Raw genomic sequence first — 25,439 nt, forward strand, 5'->3', positions numbered from 1 at the left:
AGTGTTTATAACTGATAAGCCCAAGAAGCACCACATCTTCATCCTGTGGTGCAGGTGTTGCCCATATTAACTGCTGTCCAGGTGCAGATCTTGCATTTGACTTACCTGAGCTTCATGAGGCTGCATTTCTTCAGCCTGTTGAGAGCCATGAGGTGGCATCCCTACTCTGCACCTTATCAGATGTTCTGCATCCCATGCCTTCAGCAAACCTGATGGGGAATGCAAACTCCCCTGCCTTCCTTGCCATGCAACCCCTGAAGCTCCATCACATTCAGACAGAGCATTGGGTGTAGAGCAGCATTCCCTTAGGCTAAGAAATAGCTGGCTAGAATGTGATGTTTTTCATCACCTCATCCTATAGTCAGTAAGTAGAAAGTGAGCATTTCTCTAAGGGGCTACTTCTGTCTTAGGCTCAGAGGCACTGTGTACGGCTTTGGCTGATCCCTGTTCCAGAGGCAGAGCACAGACTGCAGCAACAGATTTGTGCAGCCTAGCTGCTAGAATGTGCTCCTCTGCATGTTTTTCTTGTTTGTCTTTGGGGGAAAGTTAATTTAGTATCCTCTCAAGGCTAAATTCTAAAATTCTTGCTTTATCTTTGCTCCTTAGACAAGCAAATCCTGCTCCCAAGGGGTTTGGAAAAAGGCATTGCTCTGCAATATTTTGCTTCAGTGTCAAAGTGAATCAAATCTTGGAAAACTTTGCCTTCCATTGCATGTATAAAAGTACATATGCATGTATCAATGTACAAATGCAAGCAGCAGTTTGTTTTTCAAGAGTTAGCTGGTGGTTCCGTTTGTAGTGAAATTTATACGTTAAATCCTTTAGCCCGCTATAGAGTTAAATACTAAGTAGGAACACTGAGGGTGCCTGGCAGAGTAGGGCTGGGTAAACCTGATATTCAGAAGTCCACATGAGTCGGAACGGTTCATCACATTCTATGCAGTACATGTGTACCTGAGGGAAAGTACACCTAGTTGGTGTGACAGCACCATGGTGGGGATGTCGGGGAGCGTTCCTCAAAGGAGAAGGTTGAGCTCAGGGCCATGGGCTCCCAAACCAAAGCAAGGGGGGGGTGGGAGCCCTGCAGTGAGGCTCATTGGCAGCTGAGGGCAGGAACAGGATACGTCTCAGCTGGGGTGGCTCTGGGAGGAGCAAGTGTTGGGATTAAAGTGTCTTGATGAAGTTGTTCCTTTTCCTTTCAGACGCAGACAGTGATTTTCATGGGGTGGATTTTCTGCCTGACGACCTCAGTGACGTTCCAGACGAGACAGGCATGAGAGTGAACAAGAAATACTCCTGCCTGCCTGCTGAGGAGAAGGGGATCCACATCATCAACATCCGAGCTATTGAGGATATAGGATATGACCAGCATGAAAGCACAGTGAGTAAAGGACTTGCCAGATATGCAGCAGCTGGCACACTGTGCTTCTTTCCTTACCTTATTCCCAAATGTTCCCTTTCGTTGGAGGCTCTGACTGTCTTCCCCTTCCCTTTCAAGGGTGCAGAGGAGGCTGCTGCCAGCCACAGCACCTGCTTGTTTGGTGGGGTTGGTGCTTGGGTGTGTGGGCTGGCAAAGGGAAACAAGGGATCCTTTTTTTAACTCCTAGCCTAAAAAGGGGTTGGTTATTCTCAGAGTAATCTGTCAGTAAGGCTGTGGCAACCTTTAAATCTCTGCCCACACTGAGCAGAAGTTCCAAAATTGCATGTGAAAACTACTGTTAGCGGAGGTAACGTTAAACAGTTTGTAACACACAGCAGAGGTTTTTTCCCCATTGTCAGATTTCTAGTGTCATTAATTGTGCCTTGGTTAAAACTTTTTATCAGCAGTTTTAAAGGAAGTTAGTAACATAAATGCACAGGATTAGGAGCTGGTTGTGTTGTAAGCTCATAAAAGAAAGTTTATTCAGGTGAAGGCATGGAAGTACAGTGAGCTGTGTAACAGACCTTGCTGGAGAAAGAATCACCATAAAAGCAGTGCTTGATTCACTGTGTTTGTGCTTAACTGGAGTTGAATGTTGTGGAATGATTTTGTCAGGAATGTTTTGAAACCAAGATGCCCTTTCTTTGTCTCTTCTACAAGCAGAGGGACAGGGCCATGCGTGGTCTTAGCTGATGCACCTCTCTACCTTGGTGGCCTACAAGAATCTTGCAGTATTAAAGAACATCCTGCAAAGACTCTGTTTACTTCTTTAAATCAGGACAACAGGCTTCTTTGGAGTCCTTTGGCTCATCCCTTTCAAAGTTCAGTAGAGGTACTCTTATCTTTAGGGAATGCGTTGAGGCTTTTGTATGCAGAATGCAGCAGGCTCTCCTACAAAGTCAGCCAGTCCTCAAGAGGGTCAATTTTTCAACAAGTTCAAGGAAAGGCAGAAATTAATATCTTTTAGTACTTTGGTATGTCTCTGTGGTTATCCTGTCCAGTTTTCAGGCAAATGTGTGAAAATAGGGCTGTGTTTTGAGACTTATGTTTCTTGTGTCCTGCAGCACTGCACAGCCAACCTACGCAGTGTTAGTTTAAGGCAGAAATAAAGCCCATGCCACCCTCAGTTATGAGGCAGCCTGGGATTTGATAAGTGGGGGGAAGAGTGTTGAACTCAGCTAGCAAGGAGCCCGTTTCCCTGGCTGGAGTCCAGTATTGGCTGCCCTCGGCACCCAGCTGGCTCCCTTCAGTCTGTAGGGGGGCTGATCTCTTTCTCAGATGATACAAACTAGCAGCAACAGATAAAAGAAGCGAGAAATGTTTGCACATGATATCAATCTATCCGTCAGAATCAAAACACAGATGTCCCAGATGGAAGAGGACAGATGATCTTAGTGGCAATTAGCCCTCAGCAGAGACAACCAAAGCTACCCAGTAGCTGACTTATGAAGCAGTGTGCTGAGAATTAGATTAAATCCCAGTCATTTTATCTATTTACTTCTAGCCAATGAAATCCCAGCCGGCTATCAGGAAAATTGCAAGTGTTAACTTGCAAAATTGTTTTGAGTGAGTAGCATGTGGGGTCTCCGCCTGCAGGCTTGCTGCCTGAGGTTAGGTCTTGGCGTGCTCTTGGAAAGCAGTCCTTGATACCAGGCCATGATCTGCTTGGTGCCCATTTGACTGTGCACTAATTATTCTTCTCCTTCCCTCCACACCCCACTCCCTGCTTCCAGCTGTTGAACTCCCTATCCAAAAATCCAGATGCTGACTGCAAGTATGGACTCTACTTCCGAGATGGCAAGAGGAAAGTGGATTACATCCTGGTCTATCACTACAAGAAGTCTTCAGCAGGGAGGACGCTCACCAGGAGAGCCCTGCACAATGATGGAGGTGCCAAGAGCACCAGGCAGGACCCACTGCCTGGGAAGGGTGTGCAAATGGAGATGGGTGAGAGTGAGCCCCACGCTGACTGCCACGAAGACGACAAGAGGTTTCGCAGGGAGGAGTATGAGGGGAACCTGGTGGAGGCTGGCCTGGAACTGGAACGTGATGAGGATGTAAGGAGCTGCTGCAGATGTGTAATGATAAGAAGGATAGCTGGCAGTAGATTTGGGGAGATCAGAGTCACAGAACCAAAAGGGTTGGGAGGGACCTCTAGAGATCATTGAGTCCAGCCCCCTGCTAAAGCAGGTTTCCAACAGCAGGTAGCACAGGCAAGCATCTAGGTGGGTCTTGAATGCCTCCAGGGAAGAAGAATCCACCACTCTCTGAGCAGCTTGTTCCAGTGCTCCATCACTCTGACAGTAAAGAAGTTCTTCCTTGTGTTAGCATGGAACTTCCTGTGTTACAATTTCTGCCCCTTGCCCTTGTTTTATTGCTACACTCGTCTGAAAGGAGTCCACCTACGTTGACTTGACTCATGCACTTTAGATATTTATAAACAGTTATGAGATCCCCTCTCAGCCTTCTCTTCTCCAGTTGTGGCCTCACCAGTGCAGAGGGGAGGTTCACCAGGGCAACAGGCCGAACTTCTCAGCCATCACTCATGATGGCACGTGCCTTACTGCCACACAGCTTGCTGATGTGTTATCATAGCTAGAGGCGAGGCTTAGATTGGCTGTAAACAGCAATCAGAGGTTGATGGATTGATGGTATGCCTTGGGTTGGGTCCACTGGTAATTCTGGCTCTGATGAAGAATATCTGATGCAGACAGTAAAATTTTCGTACCTTGGTGCAGCCTCTGGAGAATTGTGTTTGTGCAAGATGTTCTGCTAAATACTCTGGTTCAAGCATGTGGCTCTGGGTTGCAGTTTTGCAAAGTGAACATTACAGCCTTTCACCTGTACCCTGAAAACAGCATACTCTATTAAAAGACCATTAGACTGCATGAAAAGTGATGTCTGTGAAGTACTGCCAATGTGTGATTAGTAGAAATAGCCACAGTCATATTAATTTCAAAGAAAGCTATTACAATTAACTGATCCAACCAATATGCCTGAAATCTCCATGACAGAGGGTGAGTGTTTGTGTTGGTTTTATTTTCTGGATGCAACAGTTGACATTAAACACCTAGAACAGCGATCAGTGTTAAATAAATAAACCTGCCACCCCTAATTCACAAATAACAGGTGAGGCTTATGGTACAGTGTGAGAAATCTTCCAATTCTCTGTGCCTGTGTGAAAATATGAATTGCTTTGTGTCAGGTTGTTGTAGCGAGTAGTTTTGCTCACTTGTTCATTAAGTCACTAAAATGCTCTTCAAGGAAGTAAATTCAAGGGTGGCTTGGAAATGGCTGGTTGGAAGGCTGGCAGTTAGTTATGTCTTCTGGGTAGTCAGTGGGTTTCTGGAAGGCAGGCTGGGAAAGGTAGCTGTCCCTTCATGCTGTGGGTTCCGAGCAGCTCCTGTGAGGCAGCAAGAACTCCCCTCAGCTCCACTCCTTAGAACACGTGGCATTTGGCCCTGTGCCTGTGAATCAAATTTACCTGGCTTAGCCTATATTTGTGTCCGTAGCCATTAGCTTTTATTTCCCAAACAGTTTTTATCTTTTTATCTGTTTAACCTAATGGTAATTGTTCTGGAAGACAATAGCATTTCTGAGTCACGTTTTATATCAGCTCAGCGCAGAGAGGTACCCAGTGATTGTCCTGTTGTTAGAAACTGGTCAGCTCAAACAAATGAGGTGATAGTGTTGGCTGTAATGGGCTTTTCTCTAAATGTAAATGGAACACAAGGGGGAGAATACTTAATTTCCTCTCACCAGTAACTTTTTCTCTTGCTTTTTTTTTTTTTTTTTTTTTTTTTTAAAGACTAAGATCCACGGGGTTGGATTTGTAAAAATCCACGCGCCATGGAATGTATTGTGTCGAGAGGCAGAGTTTCTTAAGCTCAAGATGCCAACAAAAAAAGTAAGCCCAATTTTCCTGTTTTTGTTTTTTCTTGGTGTTTTGTTCCCCCATCCATGTTGGAAGGCATTCTTTAAACACATGTTCATTGCACCTTTCAAATATACTTTTATTCCCATAAGCATTTATAAAATAGTGAACTAACCTGCACGGCCTGGCAAGGAGAACGGTGACCCCCTGGCACTTAGTGTGAAAAATGGGAGGATCACAAAATTTCTTGCCTGGGACAACAGAAAGAACAAGTGGAAGCAGCGATGGAAATCGTGAACTTGTGGTTCCCGCCATTGTCTGTGTGCAATACGAATGATTTTATGCAGTGCCTTACCCTCCCAATGTGTTTTAAAGGAGGTTGATAATGAAATGTGGTTGTACATTTTGGTGGTTTCTTTCTCACCCAAAAGGTTGGGCTGCTTAAAAATGAATGTACTACTTTGCACACAGTAGTCTAACTGGGTTTAGGTGGCTACTTACATACATCATCAGTTGTGCTTGCAGGAGTTGGGACTACTCTACCACAAAGTAAATTACCTCTCAGAATATTTGAAATGTCATTAAAGATGTCACGGTGTATTTTCATCGTGAGCTAAATTCTAAGTCATCTGTGATAGATTGCTACCTGCTCAGTGAGAGTAGCTTAGAGATGGATTAATATTTAAACATGCTAAGTGCATGTCCCAGACTGCGAAGGGAAGTCTGTAATGGAGAAAGAGACACTCTCAAAGCTTAGCATCATTTATTACAAAACTAAAGCTACATCTTTGGTTTGGATTTTATATCAATCCCCATTATTGCCTCACTTACTGCCGATTTTAGTCAGAAGTGTAATTAGACAAAAAGAGAACTGCAGTAGAATAGTGGCTTCAATGTTATGGAATTAAAATATCTTCAATAATTTTTGATTACATGGAAGAGGAGAAAATCCTGAAAGCTGCAGGATATTGAGAGAAAAGCCCCTGGTGCTGCAGGGTGAGCTGACCACTTCTGTCCATTACTTCTTTGTCCTGTTGCACTGAGGAAATTGTACCTGTGAGTGCATCTCTGTGAACCAGAAAACTATGAAGCTTTACTGTTCTTTTGTTTTCCCCCTCAGATGTATCAAATCAATCAGACCCATGGTCTTCTGAAAAAGATCAACTCAGTAATTCAGAAGATAACGGAGCCCATCCAGCCCAAGGTGGCTGAGCACAAACCACAGACGGTGAAGCGCCTTTCCTACCCCTTCTCCAGGGAGAAGCAGCACTTGTAAGTGACCACGGTGCCAGCAGGCCTGGTCTGCTCTGGTAGTGGCTGAAAAGGAATTGAATGTCAAACAAAACTTATAATGTCATTTACAACAGTCTTTTTCTATGTAAAATAAAAATGCTCAGTAAGATTCTGCGGGCAGAGTTGTGGATTGATAATGACAAAGATAACTCCAATCATGTGGTATGGGCAGCTCACATGTACTGCAAATCAGGTCTTGTCTTGTAAGTGATACGAAGCCAGTGGACTGGTAAGAGTAGCTATAGACGTGGGTGGAGGAAAAAAATCATAAGGTGGGGCCTAGCCAGAGTTTCATTTGCCTTGGATTGCTTTGCTGCTGCTCTTCCTTGGCCAGCATCCCAGAGGCAAAGCTTTGAAGAGTGTGTTTATGTGCGTGCCAGCTGGAACAAATACCAGTCCCAGGGAAGGATTTCTTCACTCTAGATACAACATTATTTTAATTTTTTTTAAAATAAAGGGATGTGGGACACTAATGGAGCCATGTATTAGATTCATGTGCCTGATAGTGGGGCCAGTTGATGTATGTGATGTTTGATGTGTTCTTAGGCTTGCAGCTATTATATTTATATATGTACTGCATGTAGGATGCTCCTGCAGCAAAGGAAACTGATAGCTCAGAGAAAGCCCAGAAGGTGCTCCTTAGCTTGTGCTTGGAAATGCCTTATGATACTTGCAGAGGTGGCTGTCTTCAGTGAGACCATCTTAGGCATTTGCTGAATGAGAGAAACCAGAGTGCTCTTACAGGTTTTGCGGGTATGGCCCAAATATAAAGATTATTAGGAGAAAGAAACCTAAGGCGTGTAGCGGTCAGGAATTCAATTAGTTGAGCACCAACAGCCTCTTTTGTGTGGAAAATGCTATAAATACATAAAGCATGTCTTTAAAATGCAAGAGTTGGACTTTCTTTTTAACGAGATTTCCACAATCTACCCTTTAATGTTAGCTATGAGAGAACCCCAGGAGAAAAGAAAATACTGAAGGGGTCAACAAGACCAGGAAATTACTGTGTTTTGTTTTGTTTTTTTGTTAACATAATGGCTTCCTTCTGATCTTTTAACAGATTTGATTTGTCTGACAGAGATTCCTTCTTCGACAGCAAAACAAGAAGCACTATAGTAAGTACTGTCTATAAATAATTTATGGCGGATAGTGCCTTCATCCTGGTGTTAATAGCCCCTTTGCTGGCTTTAGTACAAAGCCTATTGCAAGTTTGTCCCTTTGTACCTAAGGCCAGAGATCACCTGTGACATTAATTATTTATCCAGTAAATGTTTCCAGCTTTAGCTTGTACAATAAACTGTGTTTGGTGCTAACAGATTGCTGCCTTTTGGACAATGATTTGGATCTTCTTTTTGGTTCATGGTGTAAGTGAAACATGATTTCTTCATAGGCACATCACCAGGAGGGAACAGATTTCTGCGTTGTGCCTATCGGTCCCAAACTATACATTGCTCTATTGCAACTCTGCAGCTCCCTTACAGAAGTGAAGGCTAAAGCAGGAATAAGATATCGCAAACTACATCTGAGTAATATCTTGTGACTCAGAACATGAAATAGAAAAGGGAGAAAGTGCTCCTCTATAGTCAGATATTGAAGGGATATTAAAAGTAGAGCCTATATGGCATCCAGGCCTGTGCTAAGCAGCAGTTGCAGCAACAATTCTGCAAAGCATGGTGCTGATTTCTTGCCTACCTTCCCTAAGGCTCCTAAAGAACACCAGGCATGCAGCAGTAATGCTGATTCTGTGTTGCTTCATTTGAAATCCCTGCAAATAACCTGGTAATAAAAGGTAGATTGAGCAGTGTGCAGCATCATCTTATCCTGCATGCATTTCTCTTTGTATTCTTGTTACTTAAAGTTCTCTCCTGCCTTTCCCATATGTATTTTTAAACCACAGTGCAAATATTGACCCTCCCACTTACAGCAAAATGAACAGGAATCCAGTCACTCCCTGCGAGACTTTGGTGAACAGAAAAAGCTGAAGAGCTTGAACTTATTAAAAAAGAAAAAACAAAAAAATCAAATTATGTAACTAGCCATCTCTCTGTGACAGCTCTTTAACCTGTGGGGGCTGAAGGGCAGTGCTGGGCAGAGGGGCAGCCTCAGGTGTTCCTCGTGACCTGGCAGGCAGCAATTGTGCTGCTTGCCCCTGCAGAGCTGCCAATGGTTATGTGCAAAAATGCAGGTTGACCTCCCCTGCCATCCTGACTCCACGCCAGCATGGAAAGGTTATTTGACAATAAGTGAGAATAAAACATAGAACGAATATGTCTGTTTTGACACCAGGCTCTGAAAGGTTAAGGTCAAACTGTTTCTTTTACCTGTTTTTGGATAGCTGCCACACGTGTGCAAGCTCGTGAGGCTGGAGGCAGCAGTGTCTGCAGGTCACTGCGGAGCATGGGCAGCAAGGGGGAGGCCTGACAGCAGGGAAATGTAATCCTGTCCCCCTCAAATAAGCAGCAGTAACTGGCCAGCGAGCTCAGCCTTCCTCTCTTGTATTATTAACTGTGTAAGGAAGTCTTGAAACTCTGATGTGCTGAGCGGGACAATTTTTATTAACGAATAATGACTTCACCAGTGTCTTTGTTCTGCCAATACTTGTATCTGAGCTGTGCACAGAAAGACTGTGCTTTTTGCTGGCAGTATCCCAAGTAAGCATTTCTTTTTTTTTACTTCTACAGGTTTATGAAATTCTGAAAAGAACAACATGTACCAAAGCAAAATATAGCATGGGTAAGGAACTTTATTGAGATTTAAGATCAATATTGTTTTCAGATATTGAAAATAATGGCAAGCTGTAACTGGCTGTGGAGTTTTGTTTTTTGTCCTGCTCTCTGATTTGATGTATGTGGATGTAAGTGTTTTATTTGGAAATATAATTACCGTAGCTATTTGGAATTTTTTTCAAATGTGAATCTATAGATTCAACTCTAAATGAGGCATGAGCATGTAGGCCCTTCGTATGTTAGTTATGACCTTTATGGCAGGGCTGGAAGGTGATCTAGAGCTAGGGGTGACAAAAGTTCTGCAGTTCAGTTTATCACCCATGGTAGTGGATGAGAACATTACCATGCACTTCCATAACTGCCCTGAAACCTGTGGGCCACTGCATTCCCTTTGCAAGGACTTGAGTGGAGTGGTGAGTGCCCAAATCACTGTTATGAGTAGAAGTGAGTTTAACCTGAGGCCAGCCCTTCCCTTGGCCCTCATGGCAGGTGTGGGTAAAGTTCATGCTGCCACAGCCAATGGTTTTTAGGATTTCACCTAAATCTGGTTTTCTTAAGAAATAAATTCCTGATGTGAGTAAATATGAATTCAAGCACTGTAAGGCAGAAGTGGTAGATAGCTATCTGGGGAATCAAAAATAAAAATGGTAAACCAAACTATATAAGATGAAAGGCTGTATTCTCTCATATCCTGTTGCTTTAGCAGATGACAAATAGAAACATATTTGGATGAGGAAAAAATGCATGAATGTGGGAGAAGGTATTTGATAACTGTTGAAGTCTGTTACAGCGTTTATTTACCTACAAGCAGCTAAGTAAAACAATGGGAACTTGAATTACAGGTAGTTCTGTTCAATATTGACCCATCAGCTGCTTAGAAATCCATCAAATAATAAAGAACAATTATACAAGAAACAATTACCATGCTTGGATTTTTCTGTTGAAGTAACAGCATACAATGTATAATTGTGGAGTCCTTGTATACACTAAATTTTCTTGGGGTTCAGCCAATATTAACAGAAGTTTTGTTTCCCTGTAGCATGGGAAATCCCAGTTAATTTCTGACTTTCAGGACCCTTTTTTGAGTCTGATGCCAGATCGTTTTACTGGAAGTTATGTACATGCACTCTTGAAGGGAGAGGACCATGTAGTTCGAGTTCTTGCCTTAGAGTTGGTTGCTCACTTGATTATTTTTTATTTTTTTATTTTTTATTTATCAAAAAATGGGAAACTGGTTAGAGATTAGCTGAATAGGGCAGAGGCTAAAGGAAGGTAAACAGTTAGGATTCCTGGATTGTTCTTCTTCAATAGACTGGCAAGGTCACAAAGTATACCCAATAAAAATGTCATTAGGCCCGCACATCCGAGGATGTAATCAGTATAACTCAATCGGGTTCTTTGTGTTACGGCGCTGGAATGCTGGGTTACAACCCAGCAAAGGTTGCAGATGGATTTGAGTAAACACAGATAATGCTGCAACACTTTTATCCAGCTGGAAAAGGGCAGCAGCACAGCGAACACTGCACTCTTTGTTATTCATTTTGCAAATTTGTGAAAATGTGAACCTATCATAACTGTTAAATGCTGGTATGTGGTATTATGTAGCTCTTTTGTATCACTGCCCTAAAAGGATAATTTATCCATTCCCTAGTTGGTTGTGCTAGAAGTATGGAAACATTTGCAGGCAACTTATTGCACTGCATAATTTTAAATATGACTTGGAAAATAATGATACTACAGGATACTAAATGCTCCTGGAGCAGTTTCTCCAGCTAGTGCTATTGTATTATTGAAGTTGAAAAACTCTTACTTTAAGAACAATCAAAAACAGCTCCTGAACCTGCAGTGATTGCTTCCTGGTTCGTACTCGCTGTCCCACACTAGGTAGCAATGAGTGGATGGTCAACCCAGAGCATGCTATAGCATGTAATTTTTCTGCTCTTTTTTTTTTTTTTTTTTTTTTTTTTAATTTTTGAGTTCTTTTGAATTCTCCACAGTGCCATAGGTTTTTTTTTTTTGTTTAGCCTTGCACAAAGAGAACTGCTTGGCTTTGCACCGACTGACCCAAAGTAGCTCTGGTTCCACAGCCAAGACCAGTTGGTTGAATCACCAGCCGTAACTTCATGAATAACATGGCACGCTCAGATGTGGGCACCCCTCCATCACTGGCAGCAGCTGTCTGAATGGCAGCAGGGTGTGAGAAGCTGTGTGCACCCTCAAGGGCCATGGTTTGGCCAAGAGACCTGTGGGAGGGAGCACTACGAAATCATAAAGGCTGGAAAGATCACTAAGATCACTTAGTCCAACCATCGTCCCATACTTGTGACCATTCTAAACCGTGTCCCTCAGTGGATGTGCCCTTCAGCCCTGTGCTCGCGCCTTCCCCAGTTCGGCCTCGCTGCTACCTGGTGAGGTAGCAGTACCACACCCCAGAGGGAAAAACCTGCCCCTTGTGCCCCATGCATTTTGTAGATGAAGCATTAAGTGCTTTCAGGCTCATGCATCTAACTAATAAACGGATGTGTAAACAGGGAAAGGAGAGGGAAGAAAGAAGGAAACTGCCCTTTTAAATAAAAGACGAAAATGTGGTAAATATGGTAAGTATTACGCCAAGGTCTTTGCAAAGGCTTTCCCTACAATTTCTCTAATCAATCTGAAATCTAAATTCAAAGCTCTGTGTGTATGGTGAGTGTGTATGCGTGTTCCTTTATACCATCAATTGCAACCATATTCTTTTTGTGATCAAACCTTCTGCTACATGCTTTCAAATCTGCAGGCTTGCCCTTAAATCAAACTGACTTTTCAGAAAATGTAATTTATTATAATGACTAATTTCAAGTCATTGGCTTCTAATTCTTGATTCTCAAATATATATGACTTCTTCTTGCTCTCTGCAGTTTTCCATTTCATAAAGTAAGTCATGTTTAATAACCTATATGATTAAAAATGAAAGCACGTGGAAAGGAATGAGATGGCAGAAAAATCATTAGCTGACCAAATTGCTGTTATTTTGAGGGAAACCTCCAGGAAGCATGATGAAGTGGGACTGTCTAGCCTCAAAATTGTAAATAACTGTTATGTCTTTATTTTTCAAGGGATAACCAGCCTGCTTGCCAATGGAGTTTACAGTGCTGCATATCCTTTGCATGATGTAAGTGATCTTGGAATGTATTTTCCATGTCTACTGTCTGACACCAAGCAGTTTTTAATATGTAATTCATTAATGGCATCATCCCAAACATTGATGCTCGGGAGCACAACTTCCTGCTTGCTTGTGTGATGACTGTAGTCATTTCTGCAGGCTGTGTCCATCACTGTGCCCACTGTTAATGAATTTCTCCCCTCTGTCCTACTTCTGGTGATCCTAAGTGATGTCTTTCATGAGATGTTCAAGTGTGCTAAGCCATAATGTTCACTGGGATAGAGAGGATTAGGGGGAGGTGGGGAATTTAGGTGGTGCCCATGCATGAGCTGGGGATCTTCATACTGTCAAGGTGAGTGATGTCAAACCTAAACGTGCTGGGAAGAGCCTGATGGATGGCTGTCAAAGTGGCGAAGGGACTGATGCACCTCTCCTTTGAGAAGAGGTTGAGAGAGCTAAGACTGCTCAGCCTAGAGCAGAGGACGCTCGGGGGATCTCATAAATGTGTCAAAATACCCAAAGGAAGGGTGCGTAGATGATGGAGCCAGGCTGTGCTCATTGTTGCCCAGTGGGCACAAACTGGAGCACAGGAGGTTCTCTCTGACCATCAGACAGCACTTCTGTGTTGGGTGTGTGATGGCATACATTTCTTAGAGAGGTTATAGACTTTCCTGAGAGATCTTCAGAAACTGCATGGACATAGTCCTGGGTACTCTGCTCAGGGTATCCCTGCTGGAGCAGGGGTTGGACCAGATGGTTGGACCCCTCTGACCCCAACCGTTCTGTGATTCTGTGAGGCAGAGGCACACAGCAGCTGGGTGCTGGTGATACCTTCCCTTGGAAGTTCATGGCATGGCTAAAACTGTCAAACACAATCAGCCTTGTCCTCAGCCAGCCTTGCAAAAAGGCCTAGTGGATGTCAAGAGGACATTACAGAAATACTGCTCATGATGGGCTGGCTGCGTAAGAGTCTAGAGACTGCCAAGCCCAGTGCAGGCTGCCCCATGGGGAACGTGTGAATGAAGCATGCTGTCTTAGTTTTCTGTCCTGTTTGCTGTGTCTCCAGTGTTTTATCTCCGGGTAACAGCAATCACAACAGGCCCGTTGCCTGCCTGATACTTATCGTGAACATCAGGCACTCGTAAGCTATAGTGATATCACTTAAAAATCCAGAACAGTTAAATAAACTTCTCTGCATGTACTGGCCCCACTTCTTTAGATAACTGCTGATGGGCTCTGTTTTAAGTAATTTATTTATTGTCTTCATTTACTCCTTTATCATACTTAAAAATAGCTCCACAGATGTAATCAGCCCTGAATGTTTGGAGACTTTGGGTACAGATCAGCTATCTCAGCTGCTCTCTCCTCTGTCAAGTGGCCTGAGGTGAACCCCAAACACCACGGAAATACCGCATCCTTTCCCTTGACATTTTTAGGCCACCTTTATCACTTATTCATTTCTTTTTCCCCAGTGATGGACACCATTACTCTTTCTTAATGTGCCCGATGACAAGAGACAAAGTGTGCTATGACAAATGAACTCCTAAAATGCAACATTATTTTACAGATTGCTTTTCTGGTTTTGATGCATTAAGCAAGAGGGATCCATGGGCGTGCAGGAAGCATAGCAGCTCTGGGTGTGACTCACTGAATGACATGAGTTTTCTTTCTTTAAAGGGTGACTATGAAGGTGAAAATGTCGAACCCAATGACAGAAAAGTAAGTGGATATAAGGGGGTTGACAGACTTATGAAAGTCCCAGCCTGAAGTTACCTGCTGGAATCTGGGCATCGCCCAGATTTCGCACACCATATCACAAAAATGCCATGCAGTAGAAGTATGTGAATACTTTCTAACGTTTCAGTTTGCCTCCATGTGGAGCTCAGTATGGCTATGTATGAAATGCCAGCTTAGTAACAGTGCACTTCTTACCATGTTAGTACTGAGAGCATTTAGACACAGCACCTAAAGTTAGGGTGCTGCAACTTCAGGTCTGAATGAGAGAATATGCTCAACTATCTTCAGATATCCATACCCAGCACAAACCCTGCTTTGTGCCACAGCCAACCATGCAAAATTCATTGCAGTCTCTTGGATTAATGTGCTGCTACTCTGGAGCATGGGGTTAGAATCAGGCCCCAAAAGTGGGCATGTCAGCTAATGGGAAGGATAGAGACTGGCTCATTCTTCATAAACACTCAATTTTTATTTCCATTTAAGCTTTAATATGAAGCACATCCAGAGGTGGTCCTATTGGGTGTATACTGATTACTGTATCATTTTCTGCATAACCCTGCAGTTTAAATTATTTTTAGTGTATGTATACTGAAAAAAAAAAAACATGTTTAGTAACCATTCTGAGGGAATACTTCTCATAAAAAAATGCAAATTTCCCTACATTTTGCAGAAATGTCAGTTTCTTAAATTTGGAGTGGAATTTCTGCACACTGGTGACCATGCTCCTTTAGAGCACATCAGCTCACTATCAGTGTGTCAAAAGAGAGCTTGGGCCTGCTCCTGAACTCTCTGCTTCATGAGAGGAGTTAATGAATTTGATTGCCACGTAATTTGGGCTGCTAGACTGCCTGCCTTTGCCTTCCAACTTGTTTCACAGCCACATTTCCATGAGGAAAAGCGTGGTTCAGGGTGTAGAAGTGGGTTCAAACCCTTAATGTTGGCCTTGTGAAAATAGGTATCCAAAATTAGAGGTTTGCTGGGCCTAACATGCAAATGAGTCATCAGGAGACAGCTACTGTTAATTTCCAACCCCTTCTCCTCCCCATTGATTTGTGTTAAAAATACCACATGCTTATCATTTCATCATTGAGCAATACACCCCTGTAAAATGATGAAACATGGATGAAAGTCCATGTTTTGTAAATCAGCTGGATTACCGTCTTCACTACTAGCCTCACAGATGCACTTATTTCACAAGTTCACTGTCTGTTTTGAAATGTTTACCTTGGCTTTTGGCTTCTAATTTCTTCAAATAATCTCTTGGTGTGCTTTGGCACATCTCTTCTGGTTTCTTGAAGCTTTCTTTAATCTAATCCGGTGCTAGGCCAGACTGTGCCTTTCTTACAACAAAATTAAATTTGAGACATAGAAATGAAGTAAATATTTAGGGATAGCTCACTGATCTTCTATAATCATGTCTTTGAAGCTACGCTTTGAATATCAAGCTGATAAATGTCAAGATAAATGAGATAATTCATTTGTACTTTAACTGCAAACTTGGTTTGAAGCGGCATACAAAAGTGAAAAATGACACAGATGCAAAATCTCCTTCATTTAGTGTTTCCTGATAGGCTTGGCCAGATTAGCTTACTGAGGAATCATCTCATTTCCAGCACTAACTTATCTTATTAAAAGGAAATAAAAAAAAAGAAGAAGTTTCAGCTGGTACACATGAATGTTGAATTGTCTGAATCATTGCATGTTTCCCGAGCACAAGCAGCAGAGCTGAAACTCTTGGAAAAATGGTTGAAAGAAACCTGCAGTAGAATGAAAAATCACATACGCAAGAATGCTGATCTTTAATAAAAACCTGCCTTTCAGGTTTCACTTTCTGCCCTTATGGTTGTAAGGAAACTAGTAAAGATGAATTATTTTCAGGAAAGAGGGGAAAATCCATAGTCCACTTTTATTTTTGACATCACATTTCCATGGAAGGAAAGTCGTAATTTTGAGTGATTCAAAAGCACAATGGAGCAGTTCAACTTGGAAGATCTGACCAATGATTTGGCAGGAGAATTGCTAACTGCTCTGGAAACCCTGTTGGCTCTGCACTGTGATGCTTGAGATAGGGCAATCTGTGGGCAGTGGCCGGAGTGCCCAACCTGCCCGGCCTGCTTGGCTTCAAGGAGCATGGCTGCATGTGCCAAGCTTCTCCTGCCACAGGCATAGAGCCTATAGACTTGAGCAGTGGCATCCTGCTTGGGCTGCTCCCCTAGGAAGTGGTCTCAGAAACGACCAACAGATTATCTCCTTGAAATATTAGTTATCTGTTCAGTAATGTATTCCCTATCTCTTTTAACTTGATTAAACCAAGGAGACAAGCTGAAAAGGAAGGCATGAATTCTAAAGCATGTGTAGACAGGCTGGTTCCCTCATTCCAGGAAAAGCAGGCTGGTACAGGTAGCCAGTGAGAACAGTTCTTTTTATCCAGTGTGTATTAGACACATTGATTTCTTGTTCAGTCTGTTAGGTGAACTAAAAATTAGATCAGAGAAGCACTGTTGATATATTTTACAAAGTAAAAGAGAAGTTGAAGGTCTCAGAGGAGCCTGTTTTTATGAGAGATTCAATTTTATAAATCATTAATAGGGATCATTGTTCTTCTTGGCCTGTATCCTATCCAAAAGGATGAGAGGAAATCATCACATACTTGTAGTTTAAAGCTGAGCATCTCTTAAATGTGGGTTTCAAGGCAGCTCTGCACAGCTCCTCTTGATGAACACTGAATATTGGTGCAGTGGAAACAAACCCACTAATGCTTGTTTTCTCTGTCTTGTTAACTCAAAGCATGTTCATCTTTTCTATATGTACTGCTAAATTCCTTCTGCAGGTCATAAAATCAGGACTGCTCTCCCCATCTCTGCTGTAGTTATCCATCAATCCCATTGCTGAAGAGCCTTTTAATGTACTAGAATTCATCACTGCATTATAGCATGCCAGATCATCAAATTTGCTTTTAATACTTAATGCAGACCATGTATATTGGCAGATCTGAGTTATGTGTTGAAACCACAAAGCATGAGCACTGCAAAGGAGAAATCTGCCCTGCATGTTGGGATTCAGCTTTCACCTTCCTTTCTCTTTTACAGCTCCTGTGTGAGGAGTGGGCAAGCTATGGAGTGTTCTATAAGTACCAGCCCATTGATCTGGTGAGGTGAGAGCCAACCCTGAGGGCATGTTCTTGCACTGCAGCCATGCCTGCCAGTGCCCTGCAGTGCTTCGGTCCTGTGGAGCCACCCCATAATGCTCCCAAGGACGTGCAGCTGTGTATGTTTGCATCTCTGTGTCAAGCAGGAGTCCCTGCATATACATCTCCAGCCACCATGATGGAAGCCAGGGGAGCTAGGGCGGGCAGGGAGGAGGTTTGTGTGGGTTTTCAATACTTTCTGTGTGTTTCATTCACTCTTGGTAAGAGCAGAGACTCTCTGGAGTAACTGTGCTACAGAAAAAGAGGGGCTTTGGTAAGAGGAATAGCTCTCAGGACATCCAGAGTTATCAACTTATGCAGCAGAAACACAGGAAAACAGTGTTCAGTTGGACTAACTGGCTTTCATGGTGCCTGCATCACTGGATTAACTCCATGCATGAAAAAGAGAGTCCTCTGAGGAAAACATTCCCACAGGTCATTGGATCTTACTTTCTCCATGTTTAATCCAGCTGTGATTCATAATTTTAGCCACGTTATATTTTAAGAAATAGGAAACATTTTTTCCTCTCTCTTTTTAAAAATCTTTAATGTTTTTCAGAAAATACTTTGGAGAGAAGATTGGACTATATTTTGCCTGGCTGGGAGTTTATACACAAATGCTTATTCCAGCTTCCATTGTAGGGATTATCGTTTTCCTATATGGCTGTGCAACTGTGGATGAGAACATACCAAGGTAAAAGCAAATAAAAAAAAATAAGCAACAGATGTTTCTATCATTTGGGGCAATTAGAATTTCAAAATAAAATGTTACCTGCGTAGATGCTCTGTCACTAATAACTAGAGCAAGCACAGCTGAAAACTGTGGCTCCCATTTCTTGGGCTTTTCCTTGCACCTCTTGCAGTGCCCTGTCTGTGTGTGCCATGGCATTCCCAGGTCTGGCTGCCAGCTGGCACTGGCCAGAGTGCAGTGAGTGCTCTCTGTCCATGTTCCTCTTCACGTCCTGCGTGTTTCATCCTTTGGGAGCTGTGTTTGAAGGGGGTGGGTGAGCTCCGTGGGATGGGGGGGCTGCAGTCCCACAGGTTCGTGTTCCAGTAAGTGATGGAGATATACCAAGGGCTGAGTGTGGGCACCAGAACTGCAGCATGTCTTAAGATCATTAGCAGTTATTGTTAATGTTACTTTGTTGAGCTGTGCTGAATGTACTAAAATTAATTCTTGGCTGGGTGCTCAGGTGTGGGGTTTTTTTTCTAATGCAGATCATTATATGAAACTAACAAAAGGCTGCTGATGATAGGTTTTGGTGCTCCCTTCTTAAAATGCTGAAAAGCATATTGTGTGACATGAAGATAAATCAAGAATATGTATGTCTAAACTAAGCAATTGCAGTCAGATTAACAAAGTCGTGATGTCCCACTATTTTTAAATTTCAGTACGTTTTGTTATTATAATAATTATAAAGCCCTATGATTTTGCATTATTTGCCCCGCGTGCATCATCAGCTGTAGATGAAAATTACATAGTTTGTACAACAACCAAGAGCAGTGATTAACAAAGCAGATTAATGGATATCAGAAAATAGATTTCTTTTTCTTTTTTGGTTAAGATTGCTTTGTACTGCTTCCAACAGTGGAAGAAAGTCAAAAACGTTACTATTGGTCGTGTGCAGATGGAGTGCAGAGAAATTAAATTTGTTGAACTCCAGTGTGTTGATCCTCAGCACTTCCCTTGTACTTTATCTGTTGCTGTGGTTAGTATTTTAAAATAAGTTTATTTTGTTGTTTTTTTTTTTTAACAATAATATTCTATAAAAGCAGAGTCTTTTGCATCTGCTATTTCAGCCCCTCCGTTAGCATGGGTTATGGATGAAGTTGCTGACTAGGCCAAGAGAGGGAAAGAATACAAGAGTAGCATTTGGTGGTCCTACAGATCAGAAACAGATACTGTGCCGAGTAGAGTGGCCCATCAGAAATGACTGTCAGAGCTTGGCTGTTGAGCCATACTGACATTGCCTTTCATGTGTTGTATTGCTTCTTTGCAGTATGGAAATGTGTGACCAGAGAAACAATATCACCATGTGTCCCTTGTGTGACAGAACATGCAGTTACTGGAAGATGAGCTCCGCTTGTGCGACTGCTCGTGCAAGTCATCTGTTTGATAACCCTGCAACTGTCTTCTTCTCAGTCTTCATGGCTCTCTGGGGTAAGAAGATGTATGCCTTGATGTTAAGTTTTTAATTATTTAAGATATAACAGGAAGGAGCAGAAGAGATAAAGCAGTATATTTATACTCAGTTAATTATATTAAGGACTTCTCTTTCTTCCCCCTCCACCCCCGCCATGAAACTGCCACTCCCAGATTTATATTCTGGACTGAAAGCTAAAATTCAAGAAGTTGCTCAAGATGAATGTCAAATGAAATTGTTAAGCATCTGTCATAAAACTGCAGCATGGTATGTCAAAATTTCATTAACAAGATTGCATAGCTTGCCAAAAAAATCTATTTGCAAAGCCAGCTTCCACTTTAGAGCATTACGGAAGAACTGTATTGATGTACTTTGGGGTTGAGGGGAGGGCTCCATGGGGAAGTGTAATGGCCTTTAACGTCTCTGGACAAACCAACATTGATTCCTGAGCGTGTTCCGAGATGCAATTAAGTTTATCAGCAAGAAGACATCAAGCATGCAGACCATGAGCTGGGAATTGTGTCATAATAGGTACTTTTTCTAATGCCGACTGGCCCTGTATTTGAGCAAGTTACTTAACCTTTCTTTTCTCATCTGTGGAATTTAGTTAAAAGCATTGTGAAATTTTTTGTGGGAATAGTTACAGAGGGCTACATGAGCCACGGTCATCCTCGTGCCAGGCAATGGGAACCTGCCTAGATAGATAAATGGGAACGATGGGTCCAAAGCCCATGCTTGTAACTGGAATCCTGTACAGGGAGGCTACATAGAACACTTCACTACCATCAGCTGTGTAGTTTGACCAGCCTCATGGTTCCCAGTGTTGGTGAGAGAAGTGCAAAAAGTTTGCTCTGGACTGATTTTTGTAGAAGCCAATGTAATTCCTCTTAGAGCAGTGTCGTCTTCACCAGTGTCTTAATTTGAATTGCAGTAAGCTAAGGGCTGATGCTGAGAGCTCACTGCCTAGGAAAAGGGCTGTCCTGCAGAGGGATTTAAGGGCAGCAGGGAGTCAGGAGCACTGCAGGTACAAAGGAAAAGCTGGAGACCTTGGGAGGTTGAAATCACCGCAAGGAGGAGTGCCTGTGATCTTCAAGATCATCTGGCCATATAATGCACAGGGAGAAATGTGATACACCCCAAAGCTGGGTGCCGTGTCAGAGGCTTTAAATAGACTGATGTTCTCATGTGGAGAGTCAAGTATCAGTTTCGGTCTCTTTCACTTACTGTTATTGTGATCCCCACACAGGTATTGGCACATAATGCTCTGTTGTCCAAAGAGTAGGGCTGTTTGCCTCCCTTTCTTTAGCAAGAAACTCTGGATCCCTTCATGAACTTTTTACCTTCTGGGGCAAAGGCAGACATATTGGAAGAAGTCAGTTTCTGTTCTCTGTGCAAAATAAGGCTTAATCTCTGAAATAGTTTTGGAGTGGGATGTGAAATTCCTCAAGTTATTTTTAGGTCAGTGTAAAACTTGATTTTGGTGGAACATCATATTAAAAATGTTTCAATAATGTCATTTTGAATTTGAGGTCAGGTTTTCCACAAGGTTGTGAATTTGCTTTATTTTAAACTTCACTTTCAAAGATTTCTCAAAAAAAAAAATTCTAAAGGGAATTAGAAATTTATTTCTTAAGGAAATAATATTAAGAGAAATTGATTCCCTCTATATGTAAGTATGTGTATATTCTGCAGTGCCATTTATGAGCACTTCTGCCTGAAAGGAGTTTTATTAGGCTTCTGTACAGTTGAAGAACTGAGGCAGATGGAATCTAAAACAGCAAAACGGCAGCAAAATGTCCTTAACATGGCAAGGAAATTACTCAAAGTTTGAGGGAATTCCTAAAAGAGCCATCTTGGCCAGGCTGTCTTTCTCTGATGTTGTTCATAGAAATGATAAATTTGGAAAGACCACCAAGATCACCTGGTCCGACTGCCAATTCATCCCCGCCATGTCCCTTAGTGCCACATCTCCATGTTTCCTGATCACCTCCAGGGATGGTGACTCCACCAGTTCACTGGGCCAGTATTACAGAGTTCTGGAGAATTCTGCTTCCGTGAGAGTTTGAGCAGCTGTAGGACTGACCCATGCCTGTCACAGGTTCAACATTACACGTGAGCCTTGGTCTAGTGCTGTTCTCCAAAACAGCAGGCACTCCTTGGCCAGCCCGGAAGCTTACCTGGTGTTAAGTGATACTGGCTTACTTCCAAAGGCGTGAAGCTGTGGTCTTAAATGGCATGAAAACCTCACAGGATCTAGATAAGATCATTTGGATAATAACCTCTGGGAAGCGTTGAGCTCTGTGTACACTGATGGGCCCAGATGAGGTATGAAAATGCAGAGGTATGTGTGGAGAAGTGGCTGTGCTCAACTACTGCAGCATACCTGGCACATTCACCCACTGCTTTGAAATGAACTGGCTGCATTTCAGATGCAGTATTTTCATTTTGCATCTTTGTAAGGCAGTACCACGAAACAGCTCCTAGCAGCAGTATTAAACAACATGTCATTCATTGTCCATATTCCTCACTGTGGATGGAGACTACAGGCTGCAGGACAGGAGCCCCAGCAGCAAGGGATGTGATCTCTGGGACCCTGACATGCTCTCTTAAGAGACAGTTACATGGTATGGGTACAGTGACGAGGCTCAGCCAAAAGGCTGGCAGGTTGAAGTTACTCTTGGAATACCAAGAACAGAGCCAGGTTCTGGACCTGATGGTGTCCTCCTCTCTGTGTTCAGCTCTCTTGCCCTTTCCCTGCCTCTGTTTTTCCTGAACAAGAGGGCAAATGTTTGTGAGCACATCTGTTAATGCTCACTGCGGGAAGCTCCCCTGGGAGCACCACTTCTGGGTAGTCTTGCCTCTTTCATAATCGCTTATTTATCATACAGTGCTGGTGTATTCCCAGCATCTAAATACATCCTCTGAGAACTTGCTCAGTCTCAGAGGCAGAGAGACTGATATAGACTGGGATTTTTCACCGTGACTCAAGAAATGCTTTAGAGATGTTTCTTTTCTGGAAGTTGTCCTCATCAAAAACAAAATTTCAGTGTTTTTAATGATTAAAAAGCCCAAAACCATCACAGGCTTCTTTAGCACTTTGCTCATCTGCAGCTTTAACAATATGATAAGTATTTGGGTTTGAGCATGATTATTAGATCCAATGTAACTATTATGATGACTAGATAGATGGAATGAGAATACACAAATGCTTTATTTTGATATCTTTGAGCGAACAATTATACCAACAGTACAATACTAGTTAAATCAGTCATATTTTGTGTAGATGAAGAACAGATTTGTTTGGACTTACAAATGGAATTATGTACTGATGAAGACCAACGGTATTATTAGTCACATGCAAATATTTAAATAACTTTGGGTGTTTGACTTTCTCAGACCTCTTAAAAGCTGTGTGCATCATTCCGCATGAAGTCATGTGGGCATAGTAAATGTCCTTTATTTTAGCTTACACAGACAGAAAAGTTGGCTGCTAGCACAGATTCCAGGCACATACCTAGGGCTGATATGACTTCTGAACCTTTATAAAACATCAAAATAACTGTCAACCTGTTGTTTCAGCTGCTACCTTTATGGAACACTGGAAGAGAAAGCAGATGCGGCTCAACTACAGGTGGGACCTGACTGGGTTTGAAGAGGAGGAGGTTTGTCCCTTCCGTTCTGACTCTTTGTCTTGCTCCGCGGTGCTCTGAGTCCTTCCATGCCCCGAGCCACCAGACCTTGGCCTGTGGGGTGTTTAAAAGACAGGAAAATCCCTACGTGAACCATAAGATGTTTTTATAGCCAGGCTATGACTAGTATGTATTGTTGCCATAGAAACATAATCGTATAGCCACAAAATCACGGTTGGTGTTGGGTTTTTTTTTTGGGTTTTGTTTTGTTTTGTTTTTTTGTAAATGTGCAACCAGGTCACACCTAGCAGCATATGCATGGAATATATGGCTCATGCGTTACTCCCTGGCTGTTGTCAGGGCACTAACAACCACAGAACTTCGTTCAGCTTGCACTGCTGAAGTGAAATCAGAAATGAATGTATCAAACCTGATAAAGTTACAGCATTGTATTAAAAAAAAAAAAAAAAAAAAAAAAGGCACTGAAAATTCCACTTGAATGATGCAAGATCAAGCCATGACTTGACAAATAGTTAAGAAGGTACTGTCAGACGAGTGCTTGTGGCACTGGGGGCATTGGAAGAGATGCAAGTGTTGAGGGGTATTTATTTTGGATGCCCCAAAAAAAAAAAAAATCCCTAGTCAGGTTTATGATAAATGTGCTAAGTAGTATGAAAGGAGAAAAAGAGGAGTCTGTATATTTAAGAAAGGGTATTAAAAATCAATGAATTTCTTGAAGAAAAGGAGATAAAATGCTCAGCTTAGGACCTGCCTTACACCTTTTTGTTTTTAAATTTGCCACTTCACTAACAGTACCTGCTTGCCCTGACCGTAGCACAGTGACAGCAGTGCCAGTCTTGCCATGGCCTTGGTCACAATCCGGGGGGACAGGTCCCTTGTGTCACCCCATGCACTGCAGCATCCCAGCCAGGGCATACAGCTGGCATGGGGCCACTGCCCTGCTTCCTGCCTGTCCAGATTTATTGCTGTTGTTGTTACTAAAAGGAGCACGGCTGCACTTGTCATATCACAAGCTGTCCTAAGTAGATACACAACAAATATTGTTCCCCTGAAACAAAAGCCTCATAGATTTGACAGGGTGCTGTGCAGCTGGGTGAGCCTTGGGCAGTTATTGCTCCCCTCACCCCCAGACATTTCTGCTAAATTATCTCCTCTTAATATATTTAGCTCCTCCTTAATATATTTAGGCACACTGTGCAAGCAGTCACTCTACCATGCGCTTTGCTAGATTATATCTATTCGACTGGGAGAGAATATGGGGCTTTATTTGCTGCATGCTATACTGCCCTTTTATTTTTGGCAGCTTGCTGATAGCACACATGAAAGTAGAAAGGATTAACTGTATCTTTCCGATGGCCATCTCCTTCACGTCCAAGTTTAGAGCTCTACCAGGCTAAAACCTTGTGTGGCCAAAGGCAGCAGCTGTTAATAAAATACAGTCTATCCTTTGTTTTGTATAGGCAACTCTAGATAAGTTGTGAAGTTAGCAAGGAATTTGAGTCCCTCCTTATTTCTGATTTTGATGAAACTTAAGCTAGTATCACGCTAAGAGCTGGGGTCGAAAGTGGATACTAAAATACAAAGTGTCTCATCTTCCAGTGTTTTTTAGGGACACCGATGTCATACAGTACCTACAGTAATGTCAGTAGATAGCATGGAACATGAGTGGACTGATCTTGTGTTAGCTTCTACCATCCACTGCACCTGTGTTTGTTTCATGTAATTGTGAAAATATAAATCTGCGACAGTTCAGTAATCAATATTTTTTCCCCCTTGTTCTTTTTTTTTTTTTCTTTTCTTTTTTTTTTGTGTGTGTTGTATTTTTTTTTATTTTATTTTTTTTCTGGTTTCCTGAAGGAGGCAGTCAAGGTTTGGAAAACATTTTTTAAAAAATTGCTCCTACCTTTTTTATTACATGTCCACTGATGAATGCCATCTTTTGATCTCCACCTCTTCTTTTTTTGAGCATCAGATTTCCCTTACAGCTCCCACTGATTGCTTTTCCTTTACACCCTCCCCCTCTCCACTTGCTCAGACATTTTTCAGATCCATTCTGTTTTCCATCCAATGCATACCTCTGAATTCTGCATCTTTTGTGAATGCGTAATTATTGTCAATTCTGAAGCCATGAATCTTTCTGAATCTTTTGGCTGTCTCTTACTTCTGAGTGTTTCCTACTCCCTCTCCTGCAATGGCTAACTGTGTGGATTTTGTCGAGACAGGATTACGGGAAGACCCCAGATGACGATTTTCTGGGATCCCAAAA

General features: G+C 42.4%; 1 protein-coding gene across 7 annotated transcripts in view; it reads left to right on the plus strand.

Moving 5' to 3' along the window:
- Positions 1-25,439, plus strand: part of ANO1 (anoctamin 1) — a 77,387-nt gene that overhangs the window by 33,236 nt on the left and 18,712 nt on the right. For 4 of the 7 annotated variants that reach the window (XM_048947347.1, XM_048947351.1, XM_048947352.1 and 1 more), the window contains exons 2-15: positions 1,203-1,381; positions 3,154-3,477; positions 5,229-5,327; positions 6,415-6,566; positions 7,648-7,702; positions 9,269-9,320; positions 11,845-11,910; positions 12,409-12,464; positions 14,133-14,174; positions 17,282-17,346; positions 17,939-18,073; positions 19,380-19,540; positions 23,103-23,185; positions 25,031-25,042. In XM_048947347.1, coding sequence (XP_048803304.1) covers positions 1,203-1,381; positions 3,154-3,477; positions 5,229-5,327; positions 6,415-6,566; positions 7,648-7,702; positions 9,269-9,320; positions 11,845-11,910; positions 12,409-12,464; positions 14,133-14,174; positions 17,282-17,346; positions 17,939-18,073; positions 19,380-19,540; positions 23,103-23,185; positions 25,031-25,042 — 1,481 coding nt within the window. The remainder of the gene's footprint in view (positions 1-1,202; positions 1,382-3,153; positions 3,478-5,228; positions 5,328-6,414; positions 6,567-7,647; positions 7,703-9,268; positions 9,321-11,844; positions 11,911-12,408; positions 12,465-14,132; positions 14,175-17,281; positions 17,347-17,938; positions 18,074-19,379; positions 19,541-23,102; positions 23,186-25,030; positions 25,043-25,439) is intronic. The other 3 variants (XM_048947346.1, XM_048947348.1, XM_048947349.1) reach the window with 3 other exon arrangements.

Source organism: Lagopus muta, chromosome 6, assembly GCF_023343835.1.
Source record: "Lagopus muta isolate bLagMut1 chromosome 6, bLagMut1 primary, whole genome shotgun sequence".
Lineage (NCBI taxonomy): Eukaryota > Metazoa > Chordata > Aves > Galliformes > Phasianidae > Lagopus > Lagopus muta.